This window comes from Oncorhynchus tshawytscha, linkage group LG30 (genome assembly GCF_018296145.1).
Source record: "Oncorhynchus tshawytscha isolate Ot180627B linkage group LG30, Otsh_v2.0, whole genome shotgun sequence".
In the NCBI taxonomy this organism is placed as follows: Eukaryota; Metazoa; Chordata; class Actinopteri; order Salmoniformes; family Salmonidae; genus Oncorhynchus; species Oncorhynchus tshawytscha.
In genome coordinates this window covers 15,996,806-16,020,314 of record NC_056458.1, presented here as the reverse complement: position 1 = coordinate 16,020,314, position 23,509 = coordinate 15,996,806, and the positions used below count along the sequence as shown (strand labels likewise).

The window sequence follows — 23,509 nt, the reverse complement described above, 5'->3', positions numbered from 1 at the left end:
TCAGAATTGGGCTGCCTGTGTAAATGCAGCCAAATTACCTTAACACTTACAAAACTTCAGCAGACATCATTCCCTCTTGCCTAGCTGTTGCTGTCCTTGTTTTTACTCCCTTACGTTCTTTTCCCAACTCTCTCTCGCTCTCTCCCTGGAGATTTCTCAGAAGGGCAATCTGTGTACAGCAGCTAGCAGCCACATCTCTGTAGTTCTACTACTAGTCGATTAATGAACATGTAGAGCAGCTTTGGCTGGCATGCAAACAAAGTGTCTGAAATAGGTGAGAGTCATTGAGTAACGTGTGGTCTGTTTGTGTGAGTTTGAGTGCCTACACACAACGCCTGGGCATTATACACCCTCTGCTGCTCTTTGATGCAAGAATGAGATGCAAAAATATGTGAAAAAGCCTACATTAGTGTGGACCCCTTTGCCTGAGATTGAGTCATCATCAATCTACAAGGTGCTCTGTTTTCTTCCTCTATGGATAGGCAGTGCCTCAGCTTCCCTCTGCTTTCTCACTCTTTAAACTCATATTACTAAGCAATCATATGTCTCTTATCTGACTCATTTGCACCAGTTAAGTGTTTGTCTGTCAGAGAGAGTTTATGGGAATTGGGAATGGTCTTTTGAAGGGGATTTTCCCTCCACAGTCTGGCTGGCCAGATATGCTAGGCAGTTTTGTGTCCTTGGAGTCCATTGTCGAATATGTTTTTAGGCGTGCAGGCCGTGTTGGCTTGGTGCGTTCCTGGCATTCCCTCAGTGAGGTGACTGTGTGAGTTGTTCACCGTTTCACACACACAGGATGTGTTCCCTACCTCATTAGCATGGGCCTGTACACTATCCATGACTGCTCCCCTGGCTGTCCTAGTGCGTCAACCCACAGTCATAGGCTCCAAGCCACTGGTGGTGCCTGTCTGTAGCTATCCTTCTGATTCTCTATCCACATGGACCTTTCCTCCTTGGTTCAGGACCCTTGTTTTCGCTGTCACGCCGCTGAATGATATGGGAGAGAGTGGTGCTCTTCAATGTGACGGTCCATTTAGGTTTCACCACATTTCTTTAATTCATCTCAGAATAAGGGTCTGTGAATGCCATGGCTGTATGCTTATGTGAAGGATGGATGGAGTTGAGAGAGACCTACTCTTTGTAAAGGAAGGCCGCTCTTCTGTCTGTAGTTTATTAAGATGATTGAACTCCATGAGTCACTCCCCCCAAGCCGCTCTCCCCCCATATTGACCAACCTTTATATAAACATTCTGGAATGGTTTTGCCAGTGTTACCACAACATTATTACAGCATTAGTAAGGCATTATGACACCATTAGCAAAGTACTAGCTTCCACAGTATGAGCCCTGCGTTATCATGGCCATGACATTACCCTAGCAGGCCTGGTTCCTCCATCACCCAGCAGAGATATACTCCCTTGTCTGGTACAGGAGGCCTGGTTCCTCCATCACCCAGCAGAGATGTACTCCCCTGTCAGGTACAGGAGGCCTGTGGGGGGGATGAGTCCTTCCCCTCCTCCAGACAGAGTTAACCACCTCTGGAGAGTTCAGCATCTCTGGAGCTGGGGCATATGTTTTTATTTTGGCGAGGACTTATGTCAAGTCTCCTGTGCATTCCAATGCTCAGAGGGGGGAAACCTGATGCCTCTAGAGCTGCTACTGTGCACAAAGTAATGATCTAACCTGTGACCTTGTGTGTAAAAGCAAACACACACACGTAATGACTAAACCTTCTGTCCCTGTGTTCAGCGCGCATGTAACTGTGTGTGTTCAGTGTTTGACAGATGAAGTCCGTGTTAAAGCCCTAGTCTGTTCTCTCTGACTAGAACACCTGCTGTCTGTGCTCGCTGAAGTGGCTCTCCAACCATGTCACCACGTGCATCATCCACCACAAAGAGAGTCACCCTGCTCACTCTCCCAATTTCCCCACCATAGGGAGGGAGTTGAGTTAAATGATCAAACTTAATAACAGCCATTTTATATTGGTACTAATGGATCTGTCCTTAGTATGTCCATCAATACACTTGGATATTACAGTATTCTCTCAGTGCCTTCAGAAAGTATTCACACCCCTTGACTTTTGCCACATTTTGTGTTACAGACTGAATTTAAAATGAATGTTGTGTCATTGGCCTACACACAATACCCCATAATGTCAGTGGAATTAAGTCTTTAGAAATGTTTACAAATTAATTGAAAATGAAATGCTGAAATGTCTTGAGTCAATAAGTATTCAACCTCTGTGTTATGGAAAGCCTAAATACGTTCAGGAGTAAAAATGTGCTTAACCCTCGTCAATTTCCATGGCCCTGTGGAAATGTATTATTATTTAAAAAACTGTCTAACAAGTTACATAATAAGTTGCATGGACTCACTTGTGTGTGCAATGATAGTGTTTAACATGATTTATGAATGACTACGTCCTCTCTGTACCCCACACAAAATGATCTGTAAGGTCCCTCAGTCAATCAGTGAATTACAAACACAGATTCAACCATAAAGACCAGGGAGGTTTTTCATTGACTCACATAGAAGGGCACCTATTGGGAGATATATAAAATAAAAAACAGACATTGTATATCACTTTGAGCATGGTGAAGTTATTAATTACACTTTGGGATGGTGTATCAGTACATCCAGTCACTACAAAGATACAGGTGTCCTTCCTAACTCAGTTGCCAGAGAGGAAGAAAACCCCTCAGGGATTTCACCATGAGGCTAATGGTGACTTTAAAACAGTTAGACTTTAATGACTTTGATGGGAGGATGTATCAACATTGTACTTACTTCACAATACTAGCCTAAATCACAGAGTGAAATGAAGGAAGTCTGTACAGAAAGAAAATATTCATTTTAGCATTAGGGCACTAAAGTAAAACTGCAAAAATATGGCAAAGAAATGAACTGTATACAAAGCCTTATGTTTGGGCCAAATCCAACACATCACAGAGTGCCACTCTTCATATTTTCAAGCATGGTGGTGGTTGCATTATGTTATGGGTATGCTTGTCATCGGCAAGGACTAAGGAGTTTTTTAGGATAAAAATTAACATAATATACCTAAGTACAGGCAAAGTCCTAGAGGAAAACCTGGTCTGCTTTCTAATAGACACTGTGAGACAAATTCACGTTTCAGCAGGACAATAACCTAAAACACAAGGTCAAATATACACTGGAGTTGCTTAACAAGATGACATTGAATGTTCCCAAGTGGCCTACTTAGTTTTGACTTAAAACCTCTTGGGGAGGCTGCGAATTTTCGCAGCTTTTTGTTAAAAATCGCGCAACATTTCAGCGCCCTGCTACTCATTCCAGGAATATAGTATATGCATATGATTAGTATGTGTGGATAGAAAACACTCAGACGTTTCTAAAACTGTTTAAATCACGGCTGTGACTATAACAGAACGTCTGTTTCATCGAAAAGCGCAGGAAAATCTGATCACTGGAGATGGAAAAAAATATCCATGCGCCACTTCCATGAATTGTTAAAGGTGAACCGTATTAAATGAGGCCGAGCTTGCAGTACCTACAGCTTCCACAGGATGTATAGAGTCTCCTCATTTGATTCTGATTTGATTCTTGGTAGATCCGACCAAAGGGAACCGATTCCCTCCGACCACCAACCTGAGGCATTGTCTCTGTTTTTCCGGACATTTTTTCCACACGGCCAACTATCGAATTTACATCGCCTCCTGATGATTTTTATAGCTTATTAACGTGTAGTAATACCTAAAGTTGCATTAGAAAGGTATTTCGAAGTGTTTTGTGAAAGTTTATCGTCGACTTTTTAACTTTTAAAAAATGACGTTACGTTATGAAACGCTATTTTTTTCCGTTTATCACACAGTCTTCATAGATCGATATCTAGGCTATATATGGACCGATTTAATCCCAAAAAAGACCCAGTATTGATTATGGGACATCAAGGAGTGCCAAGAAAGAAGATGGTCAAAGGTAATGAATGTTTTATATTTTATTGTGCGGTTTGTGTAGCGCCGACTACGCTAATTATTTTTGTTTACATCCTCTACGGGTCTTTTGGGGTGTTACATGCTATCAGATAATAGCTTCTCATGCTTTCGCCGAAAAGCATTTTACAAATCTGACTCGGTGGCTAGATTCACAACGAGTGTAGCTTTAATTCAATACCTTGCATGTGTGTTTTAATGAAAGTTTGAATTTTATCGAAAAACGATCAGTGACGCTCTAAAATATCCGCTGACTACCCGCTGATTTGATCCCCCCCCGAGGGAACATCCTCCCTAAGAAGTTAAATCGACTTGAAAATCAATGGCAAAACTTGAAAATGGCTGTCAAGCAATAATCAACAACTGACTTGACAGAGCTTGAATAATATTTTTTTTTAAATACAAATGAGCAAATATTGTACAATCCTGATTAGACTCCTGGCTCTAGTTCTCTGAGACCTCCAGTGATGATGGAGTCAGATTTCACCCAGGCATTGTTGTAGTAACTCTAACACACGTCACGACCTAGAGGAACACCTCCCAATGAGTTGATGTCATTTAATATAATGTGTTCATGACACGTATACCCAAATACACTATCGAAGCCACTAACACAAACAATAGTTCCTTCCTATCACTAGCACACAGAGGTATAGTAACACACACACACCTGCTGCCACGTGAGTGGTGCATGTGAAGGTAGTGCTGACGGAGGGAGAATGATCACTTGAGTCTCCTCTGGGAACGATCTGTCCTTGCTGCCAGGACTGTGTGTGCGTGTGACAGAGGCTACAGTCGTGCTTCTTCTCTGTGATGAGTATGTGTGTGTGCTTCTCTTCATGGCTGATTCATTTTGATACAGTAGAAAATGACATTTCGTTTGTTTCTCTGAAAGTGTAGTTTTCACACCCGTTTATTAAGGAAGATCATGTCATCACAGGAGCATTGAGGAGGAAAGCATTTGTTGGCCTTTCCTCTTTCTCCTGACGGTTAGGTGATTACATTGAAGATCATGGTGAAAGAGGCTCTCTGCTTTTGAGGAGAGCCTAAAAATAACAATAGAGAAGATGAAAGCTCTGATTGAGCAGATCTCTAGTGGTCTGGTTATTAATAGGATATATAACAATCTATTGCAATTTAAACCACCTGACTCCCATTATAAAAATCTCCATCTTAAAGTTCCAGTTTCAGTAGTGAGCACCGATACAGCCACTCCTCTCCTGGACAACAGGATGGTTCTGTTCTACAGTTCCCCTCATCAGAACCCACGTCCTGTAGGTCCTCCTCTGTGGATGAAGCTCGACCTCTGCTGGGTTGCAGTGTAAATTGTTCTAGTGTGGATTTCCTGTCTGAGAATACAGTCACTGTGTGTAACGATCGAACTAAATGAGCCACCAGGAAGTGACACAGCTGCCAGTGATCTTTGACATGTCTAGCAAGAGTCAACAGATGTCCAACAGTAAACACAATACTGTGTTTCCTCCTTGTTGACCTAAGAGCCTTGCAAAGTCAACTGTGGGCAATGCGGAGCTGTGCAGTAATTTGGAAAATTCAGACCTCTAGTCGTTGCGCTGCAAGCTAGTAAAATATCTGAGAATTCAGGGAGGGATTACAAAGAGTTTCTGACTGTTTCCCATCCTCTCGGTCTTATCCCACCCCTATAAAATGCCACATAACTCAACCGTTAATCTCCAGGGCACGACATGGCCTTGGATGTTCAGAGAATTGTTGTGTTCTTTGATTAAATCCTGTCCTTTAATGAATGGCCATCCTCCTGTTGATTTTCCTCTCCTCCCCCTCTCTTATCTATGTGCTCAGGTCGCCCCAGGTTCAAAGGTTGGTGTTGTTAGGGGGACACTCAGGAAAAACGGTCTGCTTTCCGTTGGCGGGGGGGTTGGGAGATTGGGCTGGGATTGTTGTTGACACGACAAAAACAGGCGGAATGTTTAGAGTCAGTTGCCAAGCAATGCTATACAATGATGTCTTCCCACTGGCAGCTTGTTGCAATTAGTGATTTCGTTGAGGGGGCTGGCGGCTTGCAGCATGATGGTATTATGATGTTTCGCATGTATTCTATCTGGGACTCATTCCTTACACTTCTTTTTCCTCTTCGCCAGAATCTCTTAGTGATACATTTGTTTACTCTCCCTCTGTATTCTCCTGTTGCCTCTCCCTCTGTATTCTCCTGTTGCCTCTGTATTCTCCTGTTGCCTCTGTATTCTCCTGTTGCCTCTCCCTCTGTATTCTCCTGTTTACTCTCCCTCTGTATTCTCCTGTTGCCTCTCCCTCTGTATTCTCCTGTTGCCTCTCCCTCTGTATTCTCCTGTTGCCTCTGTATTCTCCTGTTGCCTCTGTATACTCCTGTTGCCTCTGTATTCTCCTGTTGCCTCTGTATTCTCCTGTTGCCTCTGTATTCTCCTGTTGCCTCTGTATTCTCCTGTTGCCTCTGTATTCTCCTGTTGCCTCTGTATTCTCCTGTTGCCTCTGTATTCTCCTGTTGCCTCTGTATTCTCCTGTTGCCTCTGCCTCTGTATTCTCCTGTTGCCTCTGCCTCTGTATTCTCCTGTTGCCTCTGCCTCTGTATTCTCCTGTTGCCTCTGCCTCTGTATTCTCCTGTTGCCTCTCCCTCTGTATTCTCCTGTTGCCTCTGCCTCTGTATTCTCCTGTTGCCTCTCCCTCTGCATTCTCCTGTTGCCTCTCCCTCTGTATTCTCCTGTTGCCTCTCCCTCTGCATTCTCCTGTTGCCTCTCCCTCTGTATTCTCCTGTTGCCTCTCCCTCTGCATTCTCCTGTTGCCTCTCCCTCTGTATTCTCCTGTTGCCTCTCCCTCTGTATTCTCCTGTTGCCTCTCCCTCTGTATTCTCCTGTTGCCTCTCCCTCTGTATTCTCCTGTTGCCTCTGTATTCTCCTGTTGCCTCTGTATTCTCCTGTTGCCTCTCTCTCTGTATTCTCCTGTTGCCTCTCCCTCTGTATTCTCCTGTTGCCTCTCCCTCTGTATTCTCCTGTTGCCTCTCCCTCTGCATTCTCCTGTTGCCTCTCCCTCTGTATTCTCCTGTTGCCTCTCTCTCTGTATTCTCCTGTTGCCTCTCCCTCTGTATTCTCCTGTTGCCTCTCCCTCTGTATTCTCCTGTTTCATCTCCCTCTGTATTCTCCTGTTGCCTCTGTATTCTCCTGTTGCCTCTGTATTCTCCTGTTGCCTCTCCCTCTGTATTCTCCTGTTGCCTCTCCCTCTGTATTCTCCTGTTGCCTCTCCCTCTGCATTCTCCTGTTGCCTCTCCCTCTGCATTCTCCTGTTGCCTCTCCCTCTGCATTCTCCTGTTGCCTCTCCCTCTGCATTCTCCTGTTGCCTCTGTATTCTCCTGTTGCCTCTCCCTCTGCATTCTCCTGTTGCCTCTCCCTCTGCATTCTCCTGTTGCCTCTCCCTCTGTATTCTCCTGTTTCATCTCCCTCTGTATTCTCCTGTTGCCTCTGTATTCTCCTGTTGCCTCTCCCTCTGCATTCTCCTGTTGCCTCTGTATTTTCCTGTTGCCTCTCCCTCTGTATTCTCCTGTTGCCTCTCCCTCTGCATTCTCCTGTTGCCTCTCCCTCTGCATTCTCCTGTTGCCTCTCCCTCTGTATTCTCCTGTTTCATCTCTCTCTGTATTCTCCTGTTGCCTCTCCCTCTGCATTCTCCTGTTGCCTCTGTATTCTCCTGTTGCCTCTCCCTCTGCATTCTCCTGTTGCCTCTCCCTCTGCATTCTCCTGTTGCCTCTCCCTCTGTATTCTCCTGTTGCCTCTCCCTCTGCATTCTCCTGTTTCATCTCCTCTGTATTCTCCTGTTGTTGCCTCTCCCTCTGTATTCTCCTGTTGCCTCTCCCTCTGTATTCTCCTGTTGCCTCTCCCTCTGTATTCTCCTGTTTCATCTCCCTCTGTATTCTCCTGTTGCCTCTCCCTCTGCATTCTCCTGTTTCATCTCCCTCTGTATTCTCCTGTTTCATCTCCCTCTGTATTCTCCTGTTGCCTCTCCCTCTGCATTCTCCTGTTGTCTCTCTCTGTATTCTCCTGTTGCCTCTCCCTCTGCATTCTCCTGTTTCATCTCTCTCTGTATTCTCCTGTTGCCTCTCCCTCTGCATTCTCCTGTTTCATCTCTCTCTGTATTCTCCTGTTGCCTCTCCCTCTGTATTCTCCTGTTGCCTCTCCCTCTGTATTCTCCTGTTGCCTCTCCCTCTGTATTCTCCTGTTTCATCTCCCTCTGCATTCTCCTGTTGCCTCTGTATTCTCCTGTTGCCTCTCCCTCTGTATTCTCCTGTTGCCTCTGCCTCTGTATTCTCCTGTTGCCTCTCCCTCTGTATTCTCCTGTTGCCTCTCCCTCTGCATTCTCCTGTTGTCTCTCTCCCTTTGTCTGTGTCTGTGGACCACTGCTGATCTTAATGCTGTGTATGTGGACAGGACATGTAAATGACTGGAGGGGATGACATGGATTTAGGGGGAAGTTCTGATTGGAAACAGACAGAGCGAGCATTTTCACAAAGGGATGCTTTTAATTCCTGGATTCAGGTCAGAAGTAGGGCAGGCAGCTATTGCACCAGAATGCACTGATCTTCGGGAACACACGCAAACACTGGCCTGTGTATTATTATGATGGAAAACCAAATGCCGGTTGCTGTGGATTCATGATCAGGTCAACACAGATGTCTGTGAATGCTTAGTTTGATGGCACTGACTAAGCTTGTGTTTTGTTTGGAATGTCTAAGCGGGAGCTGACGTCAATGCTCTTTCAACTAAATATATATATATATTTTTTTTAACAGTCTCAGTCTCTCCCGACCACACACACACACTATTTCCAGACACGATTAATGTTTATTGAAAGACTATGATCATCTTCAGATGACACACACATGAAATAAAGATATCTACACTGAACAAAAATATAAACGCAACATGCAACAATTTAATACAAAGAGTTAAAGTTCATATAAGGAAATCAGTCAATGTAAATAAATGAATTAGGCCCTAATCTATGGATTTCACATGACTTGGCAGGGGTGCAGCCATCGGTGGGCCTGGGAGGGCATAGGCCCACCCACTGGGGAGCCAGGCCCAGCCAATCAGAAGGAGTTTTCCCCACAGAAGGGCTTTATTACAAACAGAAATACTCATCAGTTTCATCAGCTGTCCTGGTGGCTGGTCTCAGACTATCCTGCAGGTTAAGAGTCTGGATGTGGAGGTCCTGGGCTGGCGTGGTTACACATGGTTTGCAGTTGAGGCCAGTTGGACATACTGCCAAATTCTCTAAATGGCTTATGGTAGAGAAATTAACATTCAGATCTCTGGCAACAGCTCTGGTGGACATTCCTGCAGTCATCCTGCCAATTGCACACTCCCTCAACTTGAGATATCTGTGGCATTGTGTTGTGTGACACAACTGCACATTTTAGAGTCCCCAGCACAAGAGGTACCCGTGTAATGATCATGCTGTTTAATCAGCTTCTTGATATTCCACACCTGTCAGGTGGATGGATTATCTTGGCAAAGTAGAAATGCTCACTGACAGGGATGTAGACAAATTTGTGTGCCAAATTTGAGAAATTAGCTTTTTGTGCATATGGACAATTTCTGGGATCATTTATTTCAGCTCTTGAAACATGGAACAAATTCTTTTGTTTTGTTTTTATGTTGCGTTTATTTTTGTTCAGTATAGTTGAGGTCATCTATGAACACGTAGTGTGTGTATGTGTGTGCATAATATTTACTGCTCAAAAAAATAAAGGGAACACTAAAATAGCATGACCTCCCTACAACGCCTGGGCATGCTCCTGATGAGGTGGCGGATGGTCTCCTGAGGGATCTCCTCCCAGACCTGGACTAAAGCATCCGCCAACTCCTGGACAGTCTGTGGTGCCACATGGCGTTGGTGGATGGAGCGAGACATGATGTCCCAGATGTGCTCAATTGGATTCAGGTCTGGGGAATGGGCGGGCCAGTCCATAGCATCAATGCCTTCCTCTTGAAGGAACTGCTGACACACTCCAGCCACATGAGGTCTTGCATTAGGAGGAACCCAGGGCCAACCGCACCAGCATATGGTCTCACAAGGGGTCTGAGGATCTCATCTCGGTACCTAATGGCAGTTAGGCTACCTCTGGTGAGCACATGGAGGGCTGTGCGGCCCCCCCAAAGAAATGCCACCCCACACCATGACTGACTCACCGCCAAACCGGTCATGCTGGAGGTTGTTGCAGGCAGCAGAACGTTCACCACGGCGTCTCCAGGCTGTCACGTCTGTCACATGTGCTCAGTGTGAACCTGCTTTCATCTGTGAAGAGCACAGGGCGCCAGTTGTGAATTTGCCAATCTTGGTGTTCTCTGGCAAATGCCAAACGTCCTGCACGGTGTTGGGCTGTAAGCACAACTCCCACCTGTGGACGTCGGGCCCTCATACCACCCTCATGGAGTCTGTTTAAGACCGTTTGAGCAGACACATGCACATTTGTTGCCTGCTGGAGGTCATTTTGGAGGGCTCTGGCAGTGCTCCTCCTGCTCCTCCTTGCACAAAGGCGGAGTTAGCGGTCCTGCTGCTGGGTTGTTGCCCTCCTACGGCCTCCTCCACGTCTCCTGATGTACTGGCCTGTCTCCTGGTAGCGCCTCCATGCTCTGGACACTACGCTGACAGACACAGCAACCCTTCTTGCCACAGCTCACATTGATGTGCCATCCTGGATGAGCTGCACTACCTGAGCCACTTGTGTGGGTTGTAGACTCCGTCTCATGCTACCAATAGAGTGAAAGCACCGCCAGCATTCAAAAGTGACCAAAACATCAGCCAGGAAGCATAGATAGGAACTGAGACGTGGTCACCACCTGCAGAACCACTCCTTTATTGGGGGTGTCTTGCTATTTGCCTAGAATTTCCACCTGTTGTCTATTCCATTTGCACAACAGCATGTGAAATTTATTGTCAATCAGTGTTGCTTCCTAAGTGGACAGTTTGATTTCACAGAAGTGTGATTGACTTGGAGTTACATTGTGTTGTTTAAGTGTTCCCTTTATTTTTTTGAGCAGTGTATACATACACACACACATCTATGTATATAATATATACACACACATATCTATCTATATATTATATACACACATATAGTTTGAGTATAACAGGGAGTCCAGCGGTAACGATCGGTACTTGAGTTTTTTAAATGAACAGCAAACCAGATTTTTAAAAAAACAGATAAAGCGGCACCTCATGGCACAACACCTCTCCCCTATTTGACCTAGATAGTGTGTGTATTGATATGTAGGCTACGTGTGCCTTAAAAACATTTTTTTATTTTTCAATGTATTTCTGTTCTTGTTTATTAATGTTCTGTATTATGTTATGTTTTGTGTGGACCCCGGGAAGAGTAGCTCCTGCTTTCGCAACAGCTAATGGGGATCCTAATAAATTAGAAAATAGCATCCATGATTAGGCTATATGCTAGCTAGTAGGGATGTGCATCTTTCCCTTTCAAGACGATTCGATACGTATCTATATACAGGGGCTGGATACGATACCGGAACGATTTAGTGGGAAACGATTCGGTTGCATGAACACATTCATTTTCCATTCTAAATTAAAATCATCTGCTGATGGAGCTCATGAGCTGGCTCTCTATGAGCTGGCTCTCTCTGAGCTGGCTCTCTCTGAGCTGGCTCTCTCTGAGCTGGCTCTCTCTGAGCTGGCTCTCTCTGAGCTGGCTCTCTCTGAGCTGGCTCTCTCTGAGCTGGCTCTCTCTGAGCTGGCTCTCTCTGAGCTGGCTCTCTCTGAGCTGGCTCTCTCTGAGCTGGCTCTCTCTGAGCTGGCTCTCTCTGAGCTGGCTCTCTCTGAGCTGGCTCTCTCTGAGCTGGCATATTAAGTGTTTGAGCTAGTAATGCATCAATATTTATCATTTACAAATTAGCTGTGACAGCCAATGAATATATAGCATAACTTTGGATTTCCTCTGAAACGTGATTCCGCGGTATACAGGGTAAAATGAATTAAATTAATAATTGAATATCTAAAATTGACCATATACACTGATTGTTTAAAGCAAAAACTATTGCTGATGGTGAACCTGGACAATCTAAGCCCCGTTCAGCAGATAGCCTATAGCTAGATTAGGTGTGTCTCCAGTAGCTTACTTTCATTCTGGTAAAACACAATTTTCAACTTTGCATAGATAACAATAACCTACCTAGCAAATTACGTAGGTGGTCACTCAACTAATAAAGCTTGATATCACGCATGCCATTTTAGCATTTGAATGCTGAATGTGCCACGCCGATGTACAAGATCAGGTACATGCTGTCTACCTCGCGTTAGTTAGCGTGTGCGAAGCTGGGCACAGCGTACAGTTTGACTAGGCTACTGATATTGCATGGAATGGGCGCATCAATTGGCGATTTGTAACATTTTAATAAATTTTTGGACCCTGCATGTTAGATTTGGATTGTCCTCCTTACCTATTAGCATACTTCTACACGTACATAGGCTCTGCATGTGTTTTTATGTGTGAAAATGGCACCAATAGAGATGGCTGCCGTGCTTCTAGCTCTTAGGAAACTCTGCAGTGTTTTTAAAAAATATATTATTTCTTACATTATTAGCCCAGAATTTTTGGGGTGTTATTACATACAGCCGGGGTATCAGAGCAGCGGTAACTCACAAGCACTACCAGTATTACAACCAGGAATATGACTTTCCAGAATCCTTTGTTCACACCCCCCAGGGCAATTTAACTGATTCCAGAGGCCAAACCAAAACCATGCCGGTGGAGGAGAGGTACTCAGTGGTCTTCCTGTCTGACTTAGGAAGTGCGGGGTGTATGTTTCATGATTAACGACTCATGGTGTGATTATGATAACGTACAGGAACTCAAGTCCTTTTGTTCACCCAACCTAGAATACCTCATCAAATGCCGACCGTATTATCTCCCAAGAGAATTATCTTCGGTTATAGTCACAGCCGTGTATATCCACCCCATTCAAGCCGATACCACCACGGCCCTCAAAGAATTTCACTGGACATTATGCAAACTGGAAACCACATATCCCGAGGGCGTATTTATTGGAGCTAGGTATTTTAACAAATCAAATTTGATAAAAAGGCTGCAGAAGTTCTATCATCACATTGACTGTAGTACTCACGCTGCTTAAACACTCGACCACTGCTACTCCAACTTCCGGGATGCCTACAAGGCCCTCCCCCACCCTCCTTTTGGAAAATCTGACCACGACTCCATTTTGCGGCTCCCTTCCTATAGGCAGAAACTCAAACAGGAAATAACTGTGCTAAGGACTATGCAATGCTGGTCTGACCAATCAGAATCTGAGATTATCAGGAAGTGTATAGGAAATGTTGTACCCACTATGACTATTAAAATCTATTCTAACCAGAAACCGTAGATAGATGGCAGCATTCACGCAAAGCTGAAAGCATGAACCACCACATTTAACCATGTCAAGGTGACTGGGAATATGGCAGAATACAAAGTGTAGCTATTCCCTCACCAAGGAAATCAAACAGGCAAAATGCCAGTATAGAGACAAAGTGGAGTCGCAATTCAACAGCTCAGATATGAGATGTTTGTGACAGGGTCTACAGGCAATCAGACTACAAAAGGAAAACAAGCCATTTCGCAGACACCGACGTCTTGCTTCTGGACAAGCATTTACCTTCTACGGCTGCTTTGAGGATAACGCTACCAAGGACTGTGGGCTTTACTTCTCCGTGGCCGACGTGCCTAAGACATTTAAGTGTTAACCCTCGCAAGGCTGCTGACCCAGAAGGCATCCCTAGCTGCATCCTCAGCATGCACAGATCAACTGGCTGGTGTGTTTACAGACATATTCAATATCTCCTTATCCCAATCTGCTGTCACCACATGCTTCAAGGTGGCCACCATTTTTCCTGTACCCAAGAAGGCAAAGGTATCTGAACTAAATTATCGCCCCGTTGCACTCACTTCTGTCATCATGAAGTGCTTTGAGAGACTCGTCAAGGATCTACCTTACCTGTTACCCTAGACCCATCAATTTGCTTACCGCCCCAATAGATCCACAGACGATGCAATCACACTGCCCTATCCCATCTGGACAAGAGGAATACCTATGTAAAAATGCTGTTCATTGACACTAGCTCAGCATTCAACAACATGGTAACGTCCAAGCTCATCATTAAGCTCGAGGCCCTGGGTCTGACCTGTTCAACTGGGTCCTGGACTTCCTGACGGGCCGCCCTCAGGTGGTGAAGGTAGGAAACAACACCTCCACTTCGGCGATCCTCAACACTGGGGCCCCACAAGGGTGCGTGCTTAGGCCCCTCCTGTCCTCCCTGTTCACCCATGGCTGCGTGGCCACGCATGCCTCCAACTCAATCATCAAGATTTCAGACAACCCAACAGTAGCATGCTTGATTAACACCAATGACGAGACCGTCTATGGGGAGGAGGTGAGGGCTCTGGGAGTAACCGGGAAAATAACCTCTCACTCAACGTCAACAAATCAAAGGAGATGATCTTGGACTTCAGGAATCCGCAGAGGGAGCACAGTGGCGAAGGTGGAAAGCTTTAAGTTCCTCGGTGTACACATCACTGACAAACTGAAATGGTCCACCCACACAGACGGTGTGGTGAAGAAGGGTCAACAGCGCCTATTCAACCTCAGGAGGCTGAAAAAATTTGGCTAGGCACATAAAACTCACAAACTTTTACAAATGCACCATTGAGAGCATCCTGTCGGGCTGTATCACCGCCTGGTACGGGAACTGCACTGCCCCCAACCGTAGGGCTCTCCAGAGGGTGGTGCGGTCTGCCCAACGCATCACTGGGGATTAACTACCTGGACTCCAGGACATTCACATTACCCGATGTCACAGGAAGGCCAAAAATATAATCAAAGACCACAACCACCTGAGCCACTGCCTGTTCACACCTCTATCCTCCAGAAGGCGAGGTCAGACAAGTGCTTCAAAGCTGGGACCGAGAGACTGAAAAATGTCTTCTATCTCAAAGCCATCAAACTGTAAATAGCTATATACAGTTGAAGTTGGAAGTTTACATACACCTTAGCCAAATACATTTCAACTCAGTTTTTCACAACTCAGTAAAAATCCCCTGTCTTAGGTCAGTTACAATCACCACTTTATTTAAGAATGTGAAATGTCAGAATAATAGTAGTGATTTATTTCAGCTTTTATTTCTTTCATCACATTCCCAGTGGGTCAGAAGTTTACATACACTCAATTGTTTTTTTTGTAGCGTTGCCTTTAAATTGTTTAACTTGGGTCAAACATTTTGGGTAGCCTTTCACAAGCTTCCCACTATGAATTTTTTTCTCCATTCCTCCTGACAGAGCTGGTGTAACTGAGTTAGGTTTGTAGGCCTCCTTGCTCGCACACGCTTTTTCAGTTCTGCCCACAAATCTTCTATAGGATTGAGGTCAGGGCTTTGTGATGGCCACTCCAATACCTTGACTTTGTTGTCCTTAAGCCATTTTGCCACAAATTTGGAAGTATGCTTGGGGTCATTGTCCATTTGGAAGACCCATTTGCGACCAAGCTTTAACTTCCTGACTGATGTCTTGAGATGTTGCATCAATATATCCACGTAATTTTCCTCCCTCATGAAGCCATCTATTTTGTGAAGTGTATCAGTCCCTCCTGCAGCAAAGCACCCCCACAACATGATGCTGCCACCCCCGTGCTTCACGGTTGGGATGGTGTTCTTCGGGTTGCAAGCCTCCCCCTTTTTCCTCCAAACATAACGATGGTCATTATGGCCAAATAGTTCTATTTTTGTTTCATTAGACCAGAGGACATTTCTCCAAAAAGTACGATCTTTGTCCCAATGTGCAGAGTTGCAAACCGTAGCCTGGATTTTTTTTTTATGGTGGTTTTGGAGCAGTGGCTTCTTCCTTGCTGAGCGGCCTTTCAGGTTATGTCGATATAGGACTCGTTTTTACTGTGAATATAGATCCTTTTGTAACTGTTTCCTGCAGCCACTTCACTTGGTCCTTTGCTGTTGTTCTAGGATTGATTTGTGTTTTTCGCACCAAAGTACGTTAATCTCTAGGAGACAGAACGCATCTCCTTCCTGAGCGGTATGACGGCTGCGTGGTCCCGTGTTGTTTATACTTGCGTACTATTGTTTGTACAGATGAACGTGTTACCTTCACGTGTTTGGAAATTGCTCCCAATGATGAACCAGACTTGTGGAGGTCTGCAATTTTTTTTCTGAGGTCTTGGCTGATTTCTTTTGATTTTCCCATGATGTCAAGCAGAGGCACTGAGTTTGAAATACATCCACAGGTACACCTCCAATTGACTCGGGCTACTTGACAGATTATTTCACTGAATCACAACTCTAGAAGCTTCTAGAGCCATGACATCATTTTCTGGAATTTCCAAGCTGTTGAAAGTCACAGTCAACTTAATGTTTGAGCTTCTGACCCACTGGAATTGTGATACAGTGAAATAATATGTCTGTAAACAATTGCTGGAAAAGTTACTTGTGTCATGCACAAAATAGATGTCCTAACAGACTTGCCAAAACTATTGTTTGTTAACAAGAAATTTGTGAAAAATGAGTTTTAATGACTCCAACCTAAGTGTATGTAAACTTCCAACTTCAAATGTACATAGACTTGAAATCACTGGCCACTTGAATAAATGGAACACTAGTCACTAATAATGTTTACATACTTTGCATTACTCATCTCATATGTATATACTGTATTCTATCCTACTGTATCTTAGTCTATGCCGCTCTGACATTGCTCGTCCATATATTTATATATTCTTAATCCCATTCCTTGATTTATATTTGTGTGTATTGGGCATATGTTGTGAAATTGTTAGATATTGCTGCTCTGTCAGAGCCAGAAACACAAGCACTTCGCTACACCCACAATAACATCTGCTAAACGCGTGTATGTCACCAAAAAAAAAGTGGTCAGATGAAGCAGATGCTAAACTACAGGACTGTTTTATCACAGACTGGAACATGTTCCGGGATTCTTCCAATGGCATTGAGGAGTACACCACATCAGTCACTGGCTTTATCAATAAGTGCATTGAGGACGTCTTCCCCACAGTTACTGTACATACATACCCCAACCAGAAGCCATGGATTACAGGCAACATTCGCACTGAGCTAAAGGGTAGAGCTGCCGCTTTCAAGGTGCGGGACTCTAACCCGGAAGCTTACAAGAGATCCTGCTATGCCATGCGACGAACCATCAAACAGGCAATGCGTCAATACAGGGCTAAGATTGAATCATACTACACTGGCCCCGACACTCGTCTTATGTGGCAGGGCTTGCAAACTATTACAGACTACAAAGGGAAGCACAGCCGCGAGCTTCCCAGTAACACGAGCCTACCAGACGAGCTAAATCACTTCTATGCTCACTTCGAGGCAAGCAACACTGAGGCATGCATGAGCGCATCAGCTGTTCCAGACGACTGTGTGATCATGCTCTCTGTAGCTGACGTAAGACCTTTTAAACAGGTCAACATACAACTGGCAGGTGTCTTCACTGACATTTTCAACATGTCCCTGATTAAGTCTGTAATACCAACATGTTTCAAGCAGACCACCATAGTCCCTGTGCCCAAGAATGCAAAGGCAACCTGCCCAAATGACTACAGACCCGTAGCACTCACATCTGTAGCCATGAAGTGCTTTGAAAGGTTGGTAATGGCTCACATCAACACCATTATCCTAGAAACCCAAGTTCCACTCCAATTTGCATACCGCCCAAACAGATCCACAGATGATACATTCTCTATTGCACTTCCCTTTCCCACTTGGACAAAGGAACACTTATGTGAGAATGCTCTTCATTGACTACAGCTCAGTGTTCAACACCATAGTGCCCTCAAAGCTCATTGCTAAGCTAAGGATCCTGGGACTAAACACCTCCCTCTGCAACTGGATCCTGGACTTCCTGACGGTCCGCCCCCAGGTGGTGAGGGTAGGCAGCAACACATCTGCCACGCTGCATCTCAACACTGGAGCTCCCCAGGGGTGCGTGCTCAGTCCCCTCCTGTACTCCCTGTTTACCCACGACTGCATGGCCAGGCACAACTCCAACACCATCATTAAGTTTGCCGACGACACAACAGTGGTAGGCCTGATCAACGACGAGACAGCCTATAGGGAGGAAGTCAGAGACCTGGCCGGGTGGTGCCAGAATAACAACCTATCCCTCAACCTTTTATGCTGCCGCTACTCTCTGTTTATCATATATGCATAGTCACTTTAACTATACATTCATGTACATACTACCTCAATTGGGCTGACCAACCAGTGCTCCCGCACAGTGGCTAACCGAGCTATCTGCATTGTGTCCCACCCGCCAACCCCTCTTTGTTCATCATGAATGCATAGCCACTTTAACCATATCTACATGTACATACTACCTCAATCAACCTGACTAACCGGTGTCTGTATGTAGCCTCACTACTTTTTATAGCCTCGCTACTGTATATAGCCTGTCTTTTTACTGTTGTTTCATTTCTTTACCTACCTATTGTTCACCTAATACCTTTTTTGCACTATTGGTTAGAGCCTGTAAGTAAGCATTTCACTGTAAGGTCTACCTGTTGTATTCGGCACACGTGACAAATTAACTTTGATTTGAATAACATCTGCTAACCACGTGTATGTGACCAATAACGTCTGCTAACCACATGCATGTGACCAATAACGTCTGCTAACCACGTGCATGTGACCAATGTGATGTTATTAGGTAAATGATGTCCAACTGAGAGACAGATGGAGGGTATAGTGTGTCGAGGGGAAGTCCGTATGCTATTGCCACAGTCCTTTATTGCCGTCATCAGTGGGCATATTACATTTACAGCCATACACATTGCACACAGGCTTATGTTTCACTGTTTCACTGCACAATGTGGTTATTCTTTTCTTTTGATTCTTACAGTAGTTCTTCAGAAAAATTTTTAATTAACTGATTGTTTATGGTGAAACGAATCATTTTCTCTTTCATTCTCTCCCTCTCTGTGCTGCAGGTGTGGGGTGCAGTCAGGTGTTGGTTCCCCAGAAGGTGAGTGCTGTATTGGGGAAGAATGTGACGTTGGGCTGTAGCGTGGAGGTGGGGGCCAACCTCAGTCTTACCCAGAGTTCCTGGGAGCGCCGGCTCCCCACAGGCTCGGTGACTGTGGCGGTGTACAATCCCGTGTTCGGCATCTCGATCCCCCCAAACTATGTGCGCCGCCTGTCCTTCCGCTCGCCCTCCTCCCATGACGCCACCATCGTACTGGAGGATGTGGGCTTTGAGGACATTGGAGTGTACACCTGCAAGGTGGCCACCTTCCCCCTGGGCAACACACAGGCCTCCACCACTGTCAGCGTGCTCGGTAGGAGTGTGCGTGCTTGTGTTGAGGTGTGCTTGTGTTGAGGTGTGCTTGTGTTGAGGTGTGCTTGTGTTGAGGTGTGCTTGTGTTGAGGTGTGCTTGTGTTGAGGTGTGCTTGTGTTGAGGTGTGCTTGTGTTGAGGTGTGCTTGTGTTGAGGTGTGCTTGTGTTGAGGTGTGCTTGTGTTGGGGTGTGCTTGTGTTGGGGTGTGCTTGTGTTGGGGTGTGCTTGTGTTGGGGTGTGCTTGTGTGTGTGTGTGTGCCAGCCAATTAGAGCTGGGACGATAAACAGGAAATTATTGACACTGACTATACCGATCACTTATCGCAGGCATTTTGCTGATATTATAAGTAACCTATACTAGAGAAATGTGAAGTTTGAAATTAAATACGTTTGCTAATATGGGTGATTGTTAATGGGACAATTGATGGCTACAACCAGTAGTAGTAGTTTAAAAGATCATTTTAAATAATAATTATCTCATCAATTCAGGCAATTTATCACAAATGGATTTTTGGCCACATGACCCACCGCTAGTGTCTGTCTCTGTGCAACACACCTCTTGTAAGTGTGTGTTTGTATGGCTGATGGTGTGCTTGTAATATTCTGAAACGTAATCCTGCATCTTAGTAAAGAGCCTCATGTAAAAATGTATGAACTACACTACACAACTGCCATTGTGGGGGAGAGGATCCTACTCACGTCACTGGGCCAGAGGGAGAGTGGTAAGACAAAGTGTGGAGAGAAAGGATGGAAGGTAGTGCGGACGAGGGGTTGGAATAAGGGTTGGTTGAAGGGGCATTGCAATGAGAACGGTATGGGTACAGTTGCGTGAGAGGAGGGGTGAAGGAATGGGAGCGAGGGAGGGGTGTACAGGAACAGGGTTCTATAATTGGAGCTAGAGGAATGTGGTGGGCAACTCTTTTAAAGGATCCCGGGGAGTTAGTCGGGGTTAGTTAGATGTATTATTCCAGGCAAGGCCATGGCTTACACACACTGTTTTTGAAGGGTTATAGGAAGTCTCTGAGCTGCTACTGCGTAGTAGGACAGGGGAAAGGGGGGCGGCGGTTGAAAGAAAGAGTGATGGAAAGAAGGAAACAAGAGCTTGGTGAATGACTGAACCACTTCCAGACCCGACTCAGGAACTCTGCTTCCCGAGAGCAGGGTTCCCCAATAGGTGGCCCACGGGCCATATTCGGCCCGCTGGTGATTTTATTTGGCCCCTGACAACAACAACAAAATCGGAATATATATAATAATATTTAGAATTTTCGTTTTTGGATGTAAGACTGTAAAATCACCAGAATCATCTCAAAGTGATGTTAATTTAGGAAATCAGTTTGCAAATATTCTCACGCATAAATTAAAACGTGATCATATCCCAATGTAATCCAGGTTTGAAATTATTCTGGTTTTGTCAAATACTACACCGTATCTGTTAGGGATTTTTGTGGTCAATTTGTAGTGTAAAAATGATTTCTAACTATTTTCCAGCACCCCGACCAACCTCTCAAGGAAAAATCGGCCCATGGCTGAATGTAATTGGGGACCCCTGCCCTAGAAGATACTGGAACACTGACTGAACACTACAAACTCTTCTATCCATATTTCCTCACCCCTTCTCTCTCTCTCTCTCAGTGGAGCCCAGGGTGTATGTGTCGGCTGGCTCGGTAGCTCTGATCGACGAGGGCAATGAAACAGTGGTGGCCACCTGCATTGCTGAGCGGGCCCGCCCCCCCGCCGAAGTCTCTTGGGAGACTGACCTGTTTGGCCAATCAGAGGTGTCGCTACAGGACGAGGCAAACGGCACGACCAGCACCCAGGTGCGCTACCTGTGGCAGCCCACCCGCCACATCCAGGGTCACGCCCTCACCTGTGTGGTGCGTCATCCTGCCTTGCACACAGACTTCAGGATCCCCTACCAGCTCAACGTGCAGTGTGAGTGTCTCTCTATCTATCTGTGCGTGTGTGTGAGATTCAATACGAGTACCCACGAGACTGCCTTTTCTGTTCAGAATCATTCACACATACAGTACTAGTCAAAAGTTTGGACACCTACTCATTCAAGGGTTTTTCTTAATTTGTACTATTTTTAGTGAAAATCTCAACTAGGAAATAACACACTGTGTTTGTAGAGGCCAGGTCATCTGATGCAGCACTCCATCACTCTCCTTGGTCAAATAGCCCTTACGCAGCCTGAAGGTGTGTTTTGGGCCATTGCCCTGTTGAAAAACACTAAGCTCAAACCATGGGATGGCGTATCGCTGCAGAATGCTGTGGTAGCCATGCTGGTTAAGTGTGCCTTGAATTTTAAATAAATCACTGACAATGTCACCAGCAAAGCAGCCCCACACCATCACACCACCTACTCCATGCTTCACGGTGGGAACCACACATGCAGAAATCATCCATTCACCTACTCTGTGTCTCACAAAGACACAGAGGTTGGAACCAAAAATCTCAAATTTGGACTTATCAGACCAAAGCACAGATTTCCACTGGTCTAATGTCCATTACACTTCCGCTGGTTGAGAGAATGCCAAGAGTGTGCAAAGCTGTCATCAAGGCAAAGGGTGGCTACTTTGAAGAATCTCAAATATAACATATATTTTGATTTGTTGAACACTTTTTTTGGATAATAGATGATTCCATGTGTTATCTCATAGTTTCGCTGTCTTCACTTTTATTCTACAATGTAGAAAATAGTAAAAAAGAGAAAAACCCTTGAATGAGTAGGTGTGTCCACTTTTGACTGGTACTGTAAGTGTCTTTGATGCTGGAATTTCATGAGATTTGATTGATTCATGTAATTCCACACAAAAAAAGGTTGGGGGTGGTTGAATTTTCCACTTTTTCAGGTTCTGTCTGTTGCCCCTTCTCTGTGTCCGTGTCTCTGCAGACGCCCCAGACATCGTGGTCGTAGGTTATGACGGTGACTGGTACGTGGGCCGTGAGAACATCCAACTGACCTGCAAAGCCAACGCAAACCCACCAGCACACCACTTCACATGGATCAGGTGTGTGAGCGTGTGCGCTCGCTACTCCTGTTTTTATGTGCACAGATTTGTTCCCACTGCAGATTAAACGTTGAACCAGTGTTTTTGTGTATAATGTAATTGTGTGTGGATATCCAAGACTGGACGGGAAAATGCCAGAAGGGGTGGAGATAGTGAACAACACGTTGCTGTTTCTGAGGCCCCTCCAATGGAATGACTCTGGAGTCTACAGGTGTGAGGTTGCCAATGACATCAACCTACGCAGCAGGGACCTGAGGATACGCATACAAGGTGAGTGGAGGAAACAAAACGCTGCTGAATGTGCACACGGCTTGTTATTCCACACGTATTCTTCCTGTCTCTCTTAGGGAGAACTTTAAAACATATTGTGGCCTTGATGCTTTCGGTGTCAACATAATAGCATAGAGATGAGTCATGATTTATATAATATATAATGCTGTCTTTGTGGCTCCTGCTACTAAACACTTTTTAATTGTTATGCTTTTGTAACAACAGCATTTACAAAAAAATGAAATAAAAAAACATGATCCGTCCAGCATTTCGTCATTCTTGACCCCAGTCTGTCTAAGCTTGAGGGTGTGTTTGAAATGAAGCGAGGTGCCATGCTGTGTTAGGGCCAATTTATCTCCGGGCCCTCAGATGTACGAGTCTTAATGAGGCCCTGATAAGTCTTGATTAGGTCTCCAGATTTTCAACAGGAGAGGAGATCTCCCTGGTTCTTTGGCCAAACCCATGTCTGCTCATCCCCCAGACCATTAACTCACTCCTCCACTCTCCTCTGCTATGTCTCCTCTGTCATTCCCCTGGCCTGGCCTGTGTCTCTGTCTCTCTGCTGTGCAATATGAACCCTTTTGGCCGTAAACCTCTCTTCCCCTCCTTAATGGAGCTTTCATTTCAATATCACGTTGACTACTGTACATCTCTCTGTCTCTATGCTCCATCTCTCTCCCCCTCTCTCTGCTTTTTCCCTCTCCTCTATCTCTACCTCTTTCTGTCTCTCTTTCCTCCCTCTCTTTGTCACGGAGTGAAAGGCAGAAACGTGTAGCCTTGACTGAGAGATGAGGATGTCCCAGATTCATAACATTCACCAGCTCTTTTCAACTCCTATTCATTATTTATTAAACCTTTTTTGTTGCTTTTCCCTTTGAGAG

At 45.1% G+C, this 23,509-nt stretch overlaps 1 protein-coding gene across 3 annotated transcripts in view; it reads left to right on the top strand.

The window, feature by feature from the left end:
• LOC112250214 (nectin-3-like protein) overlaps positions 1–23,509 on the top strand; it is a 71,316-nt gene that overhangs the window by 31,098 nt on the left and 16,709 nt on the right. For all 3 annotated transcript variants that reach the window (XR_006080393.1, XM_024420166.2, XM_024420165.2), the window contains exons 2-5: positions 18,998–19,345; positions 20,980–21,279; positions 22,241–22,358; positions 22,477–22,628. Coding sequence is in view for 2 of the 3 variants with exons in the window: in XM_024420166.2 (XP_024275934.1) it covers positions 18,998–19,345; positions 20,980–21,279; positions 22,241–22,358; positions 22,477–22,628 (918 nt within the window). In the remaining variant the exon portion in view is untranslated. The remainder of the gene's footprint in view (positions 1–18,997; positions 19,346–20,979; positions 21,280–22,240; positions 22,359–22,476; positions 22,629–23,509) is intronic.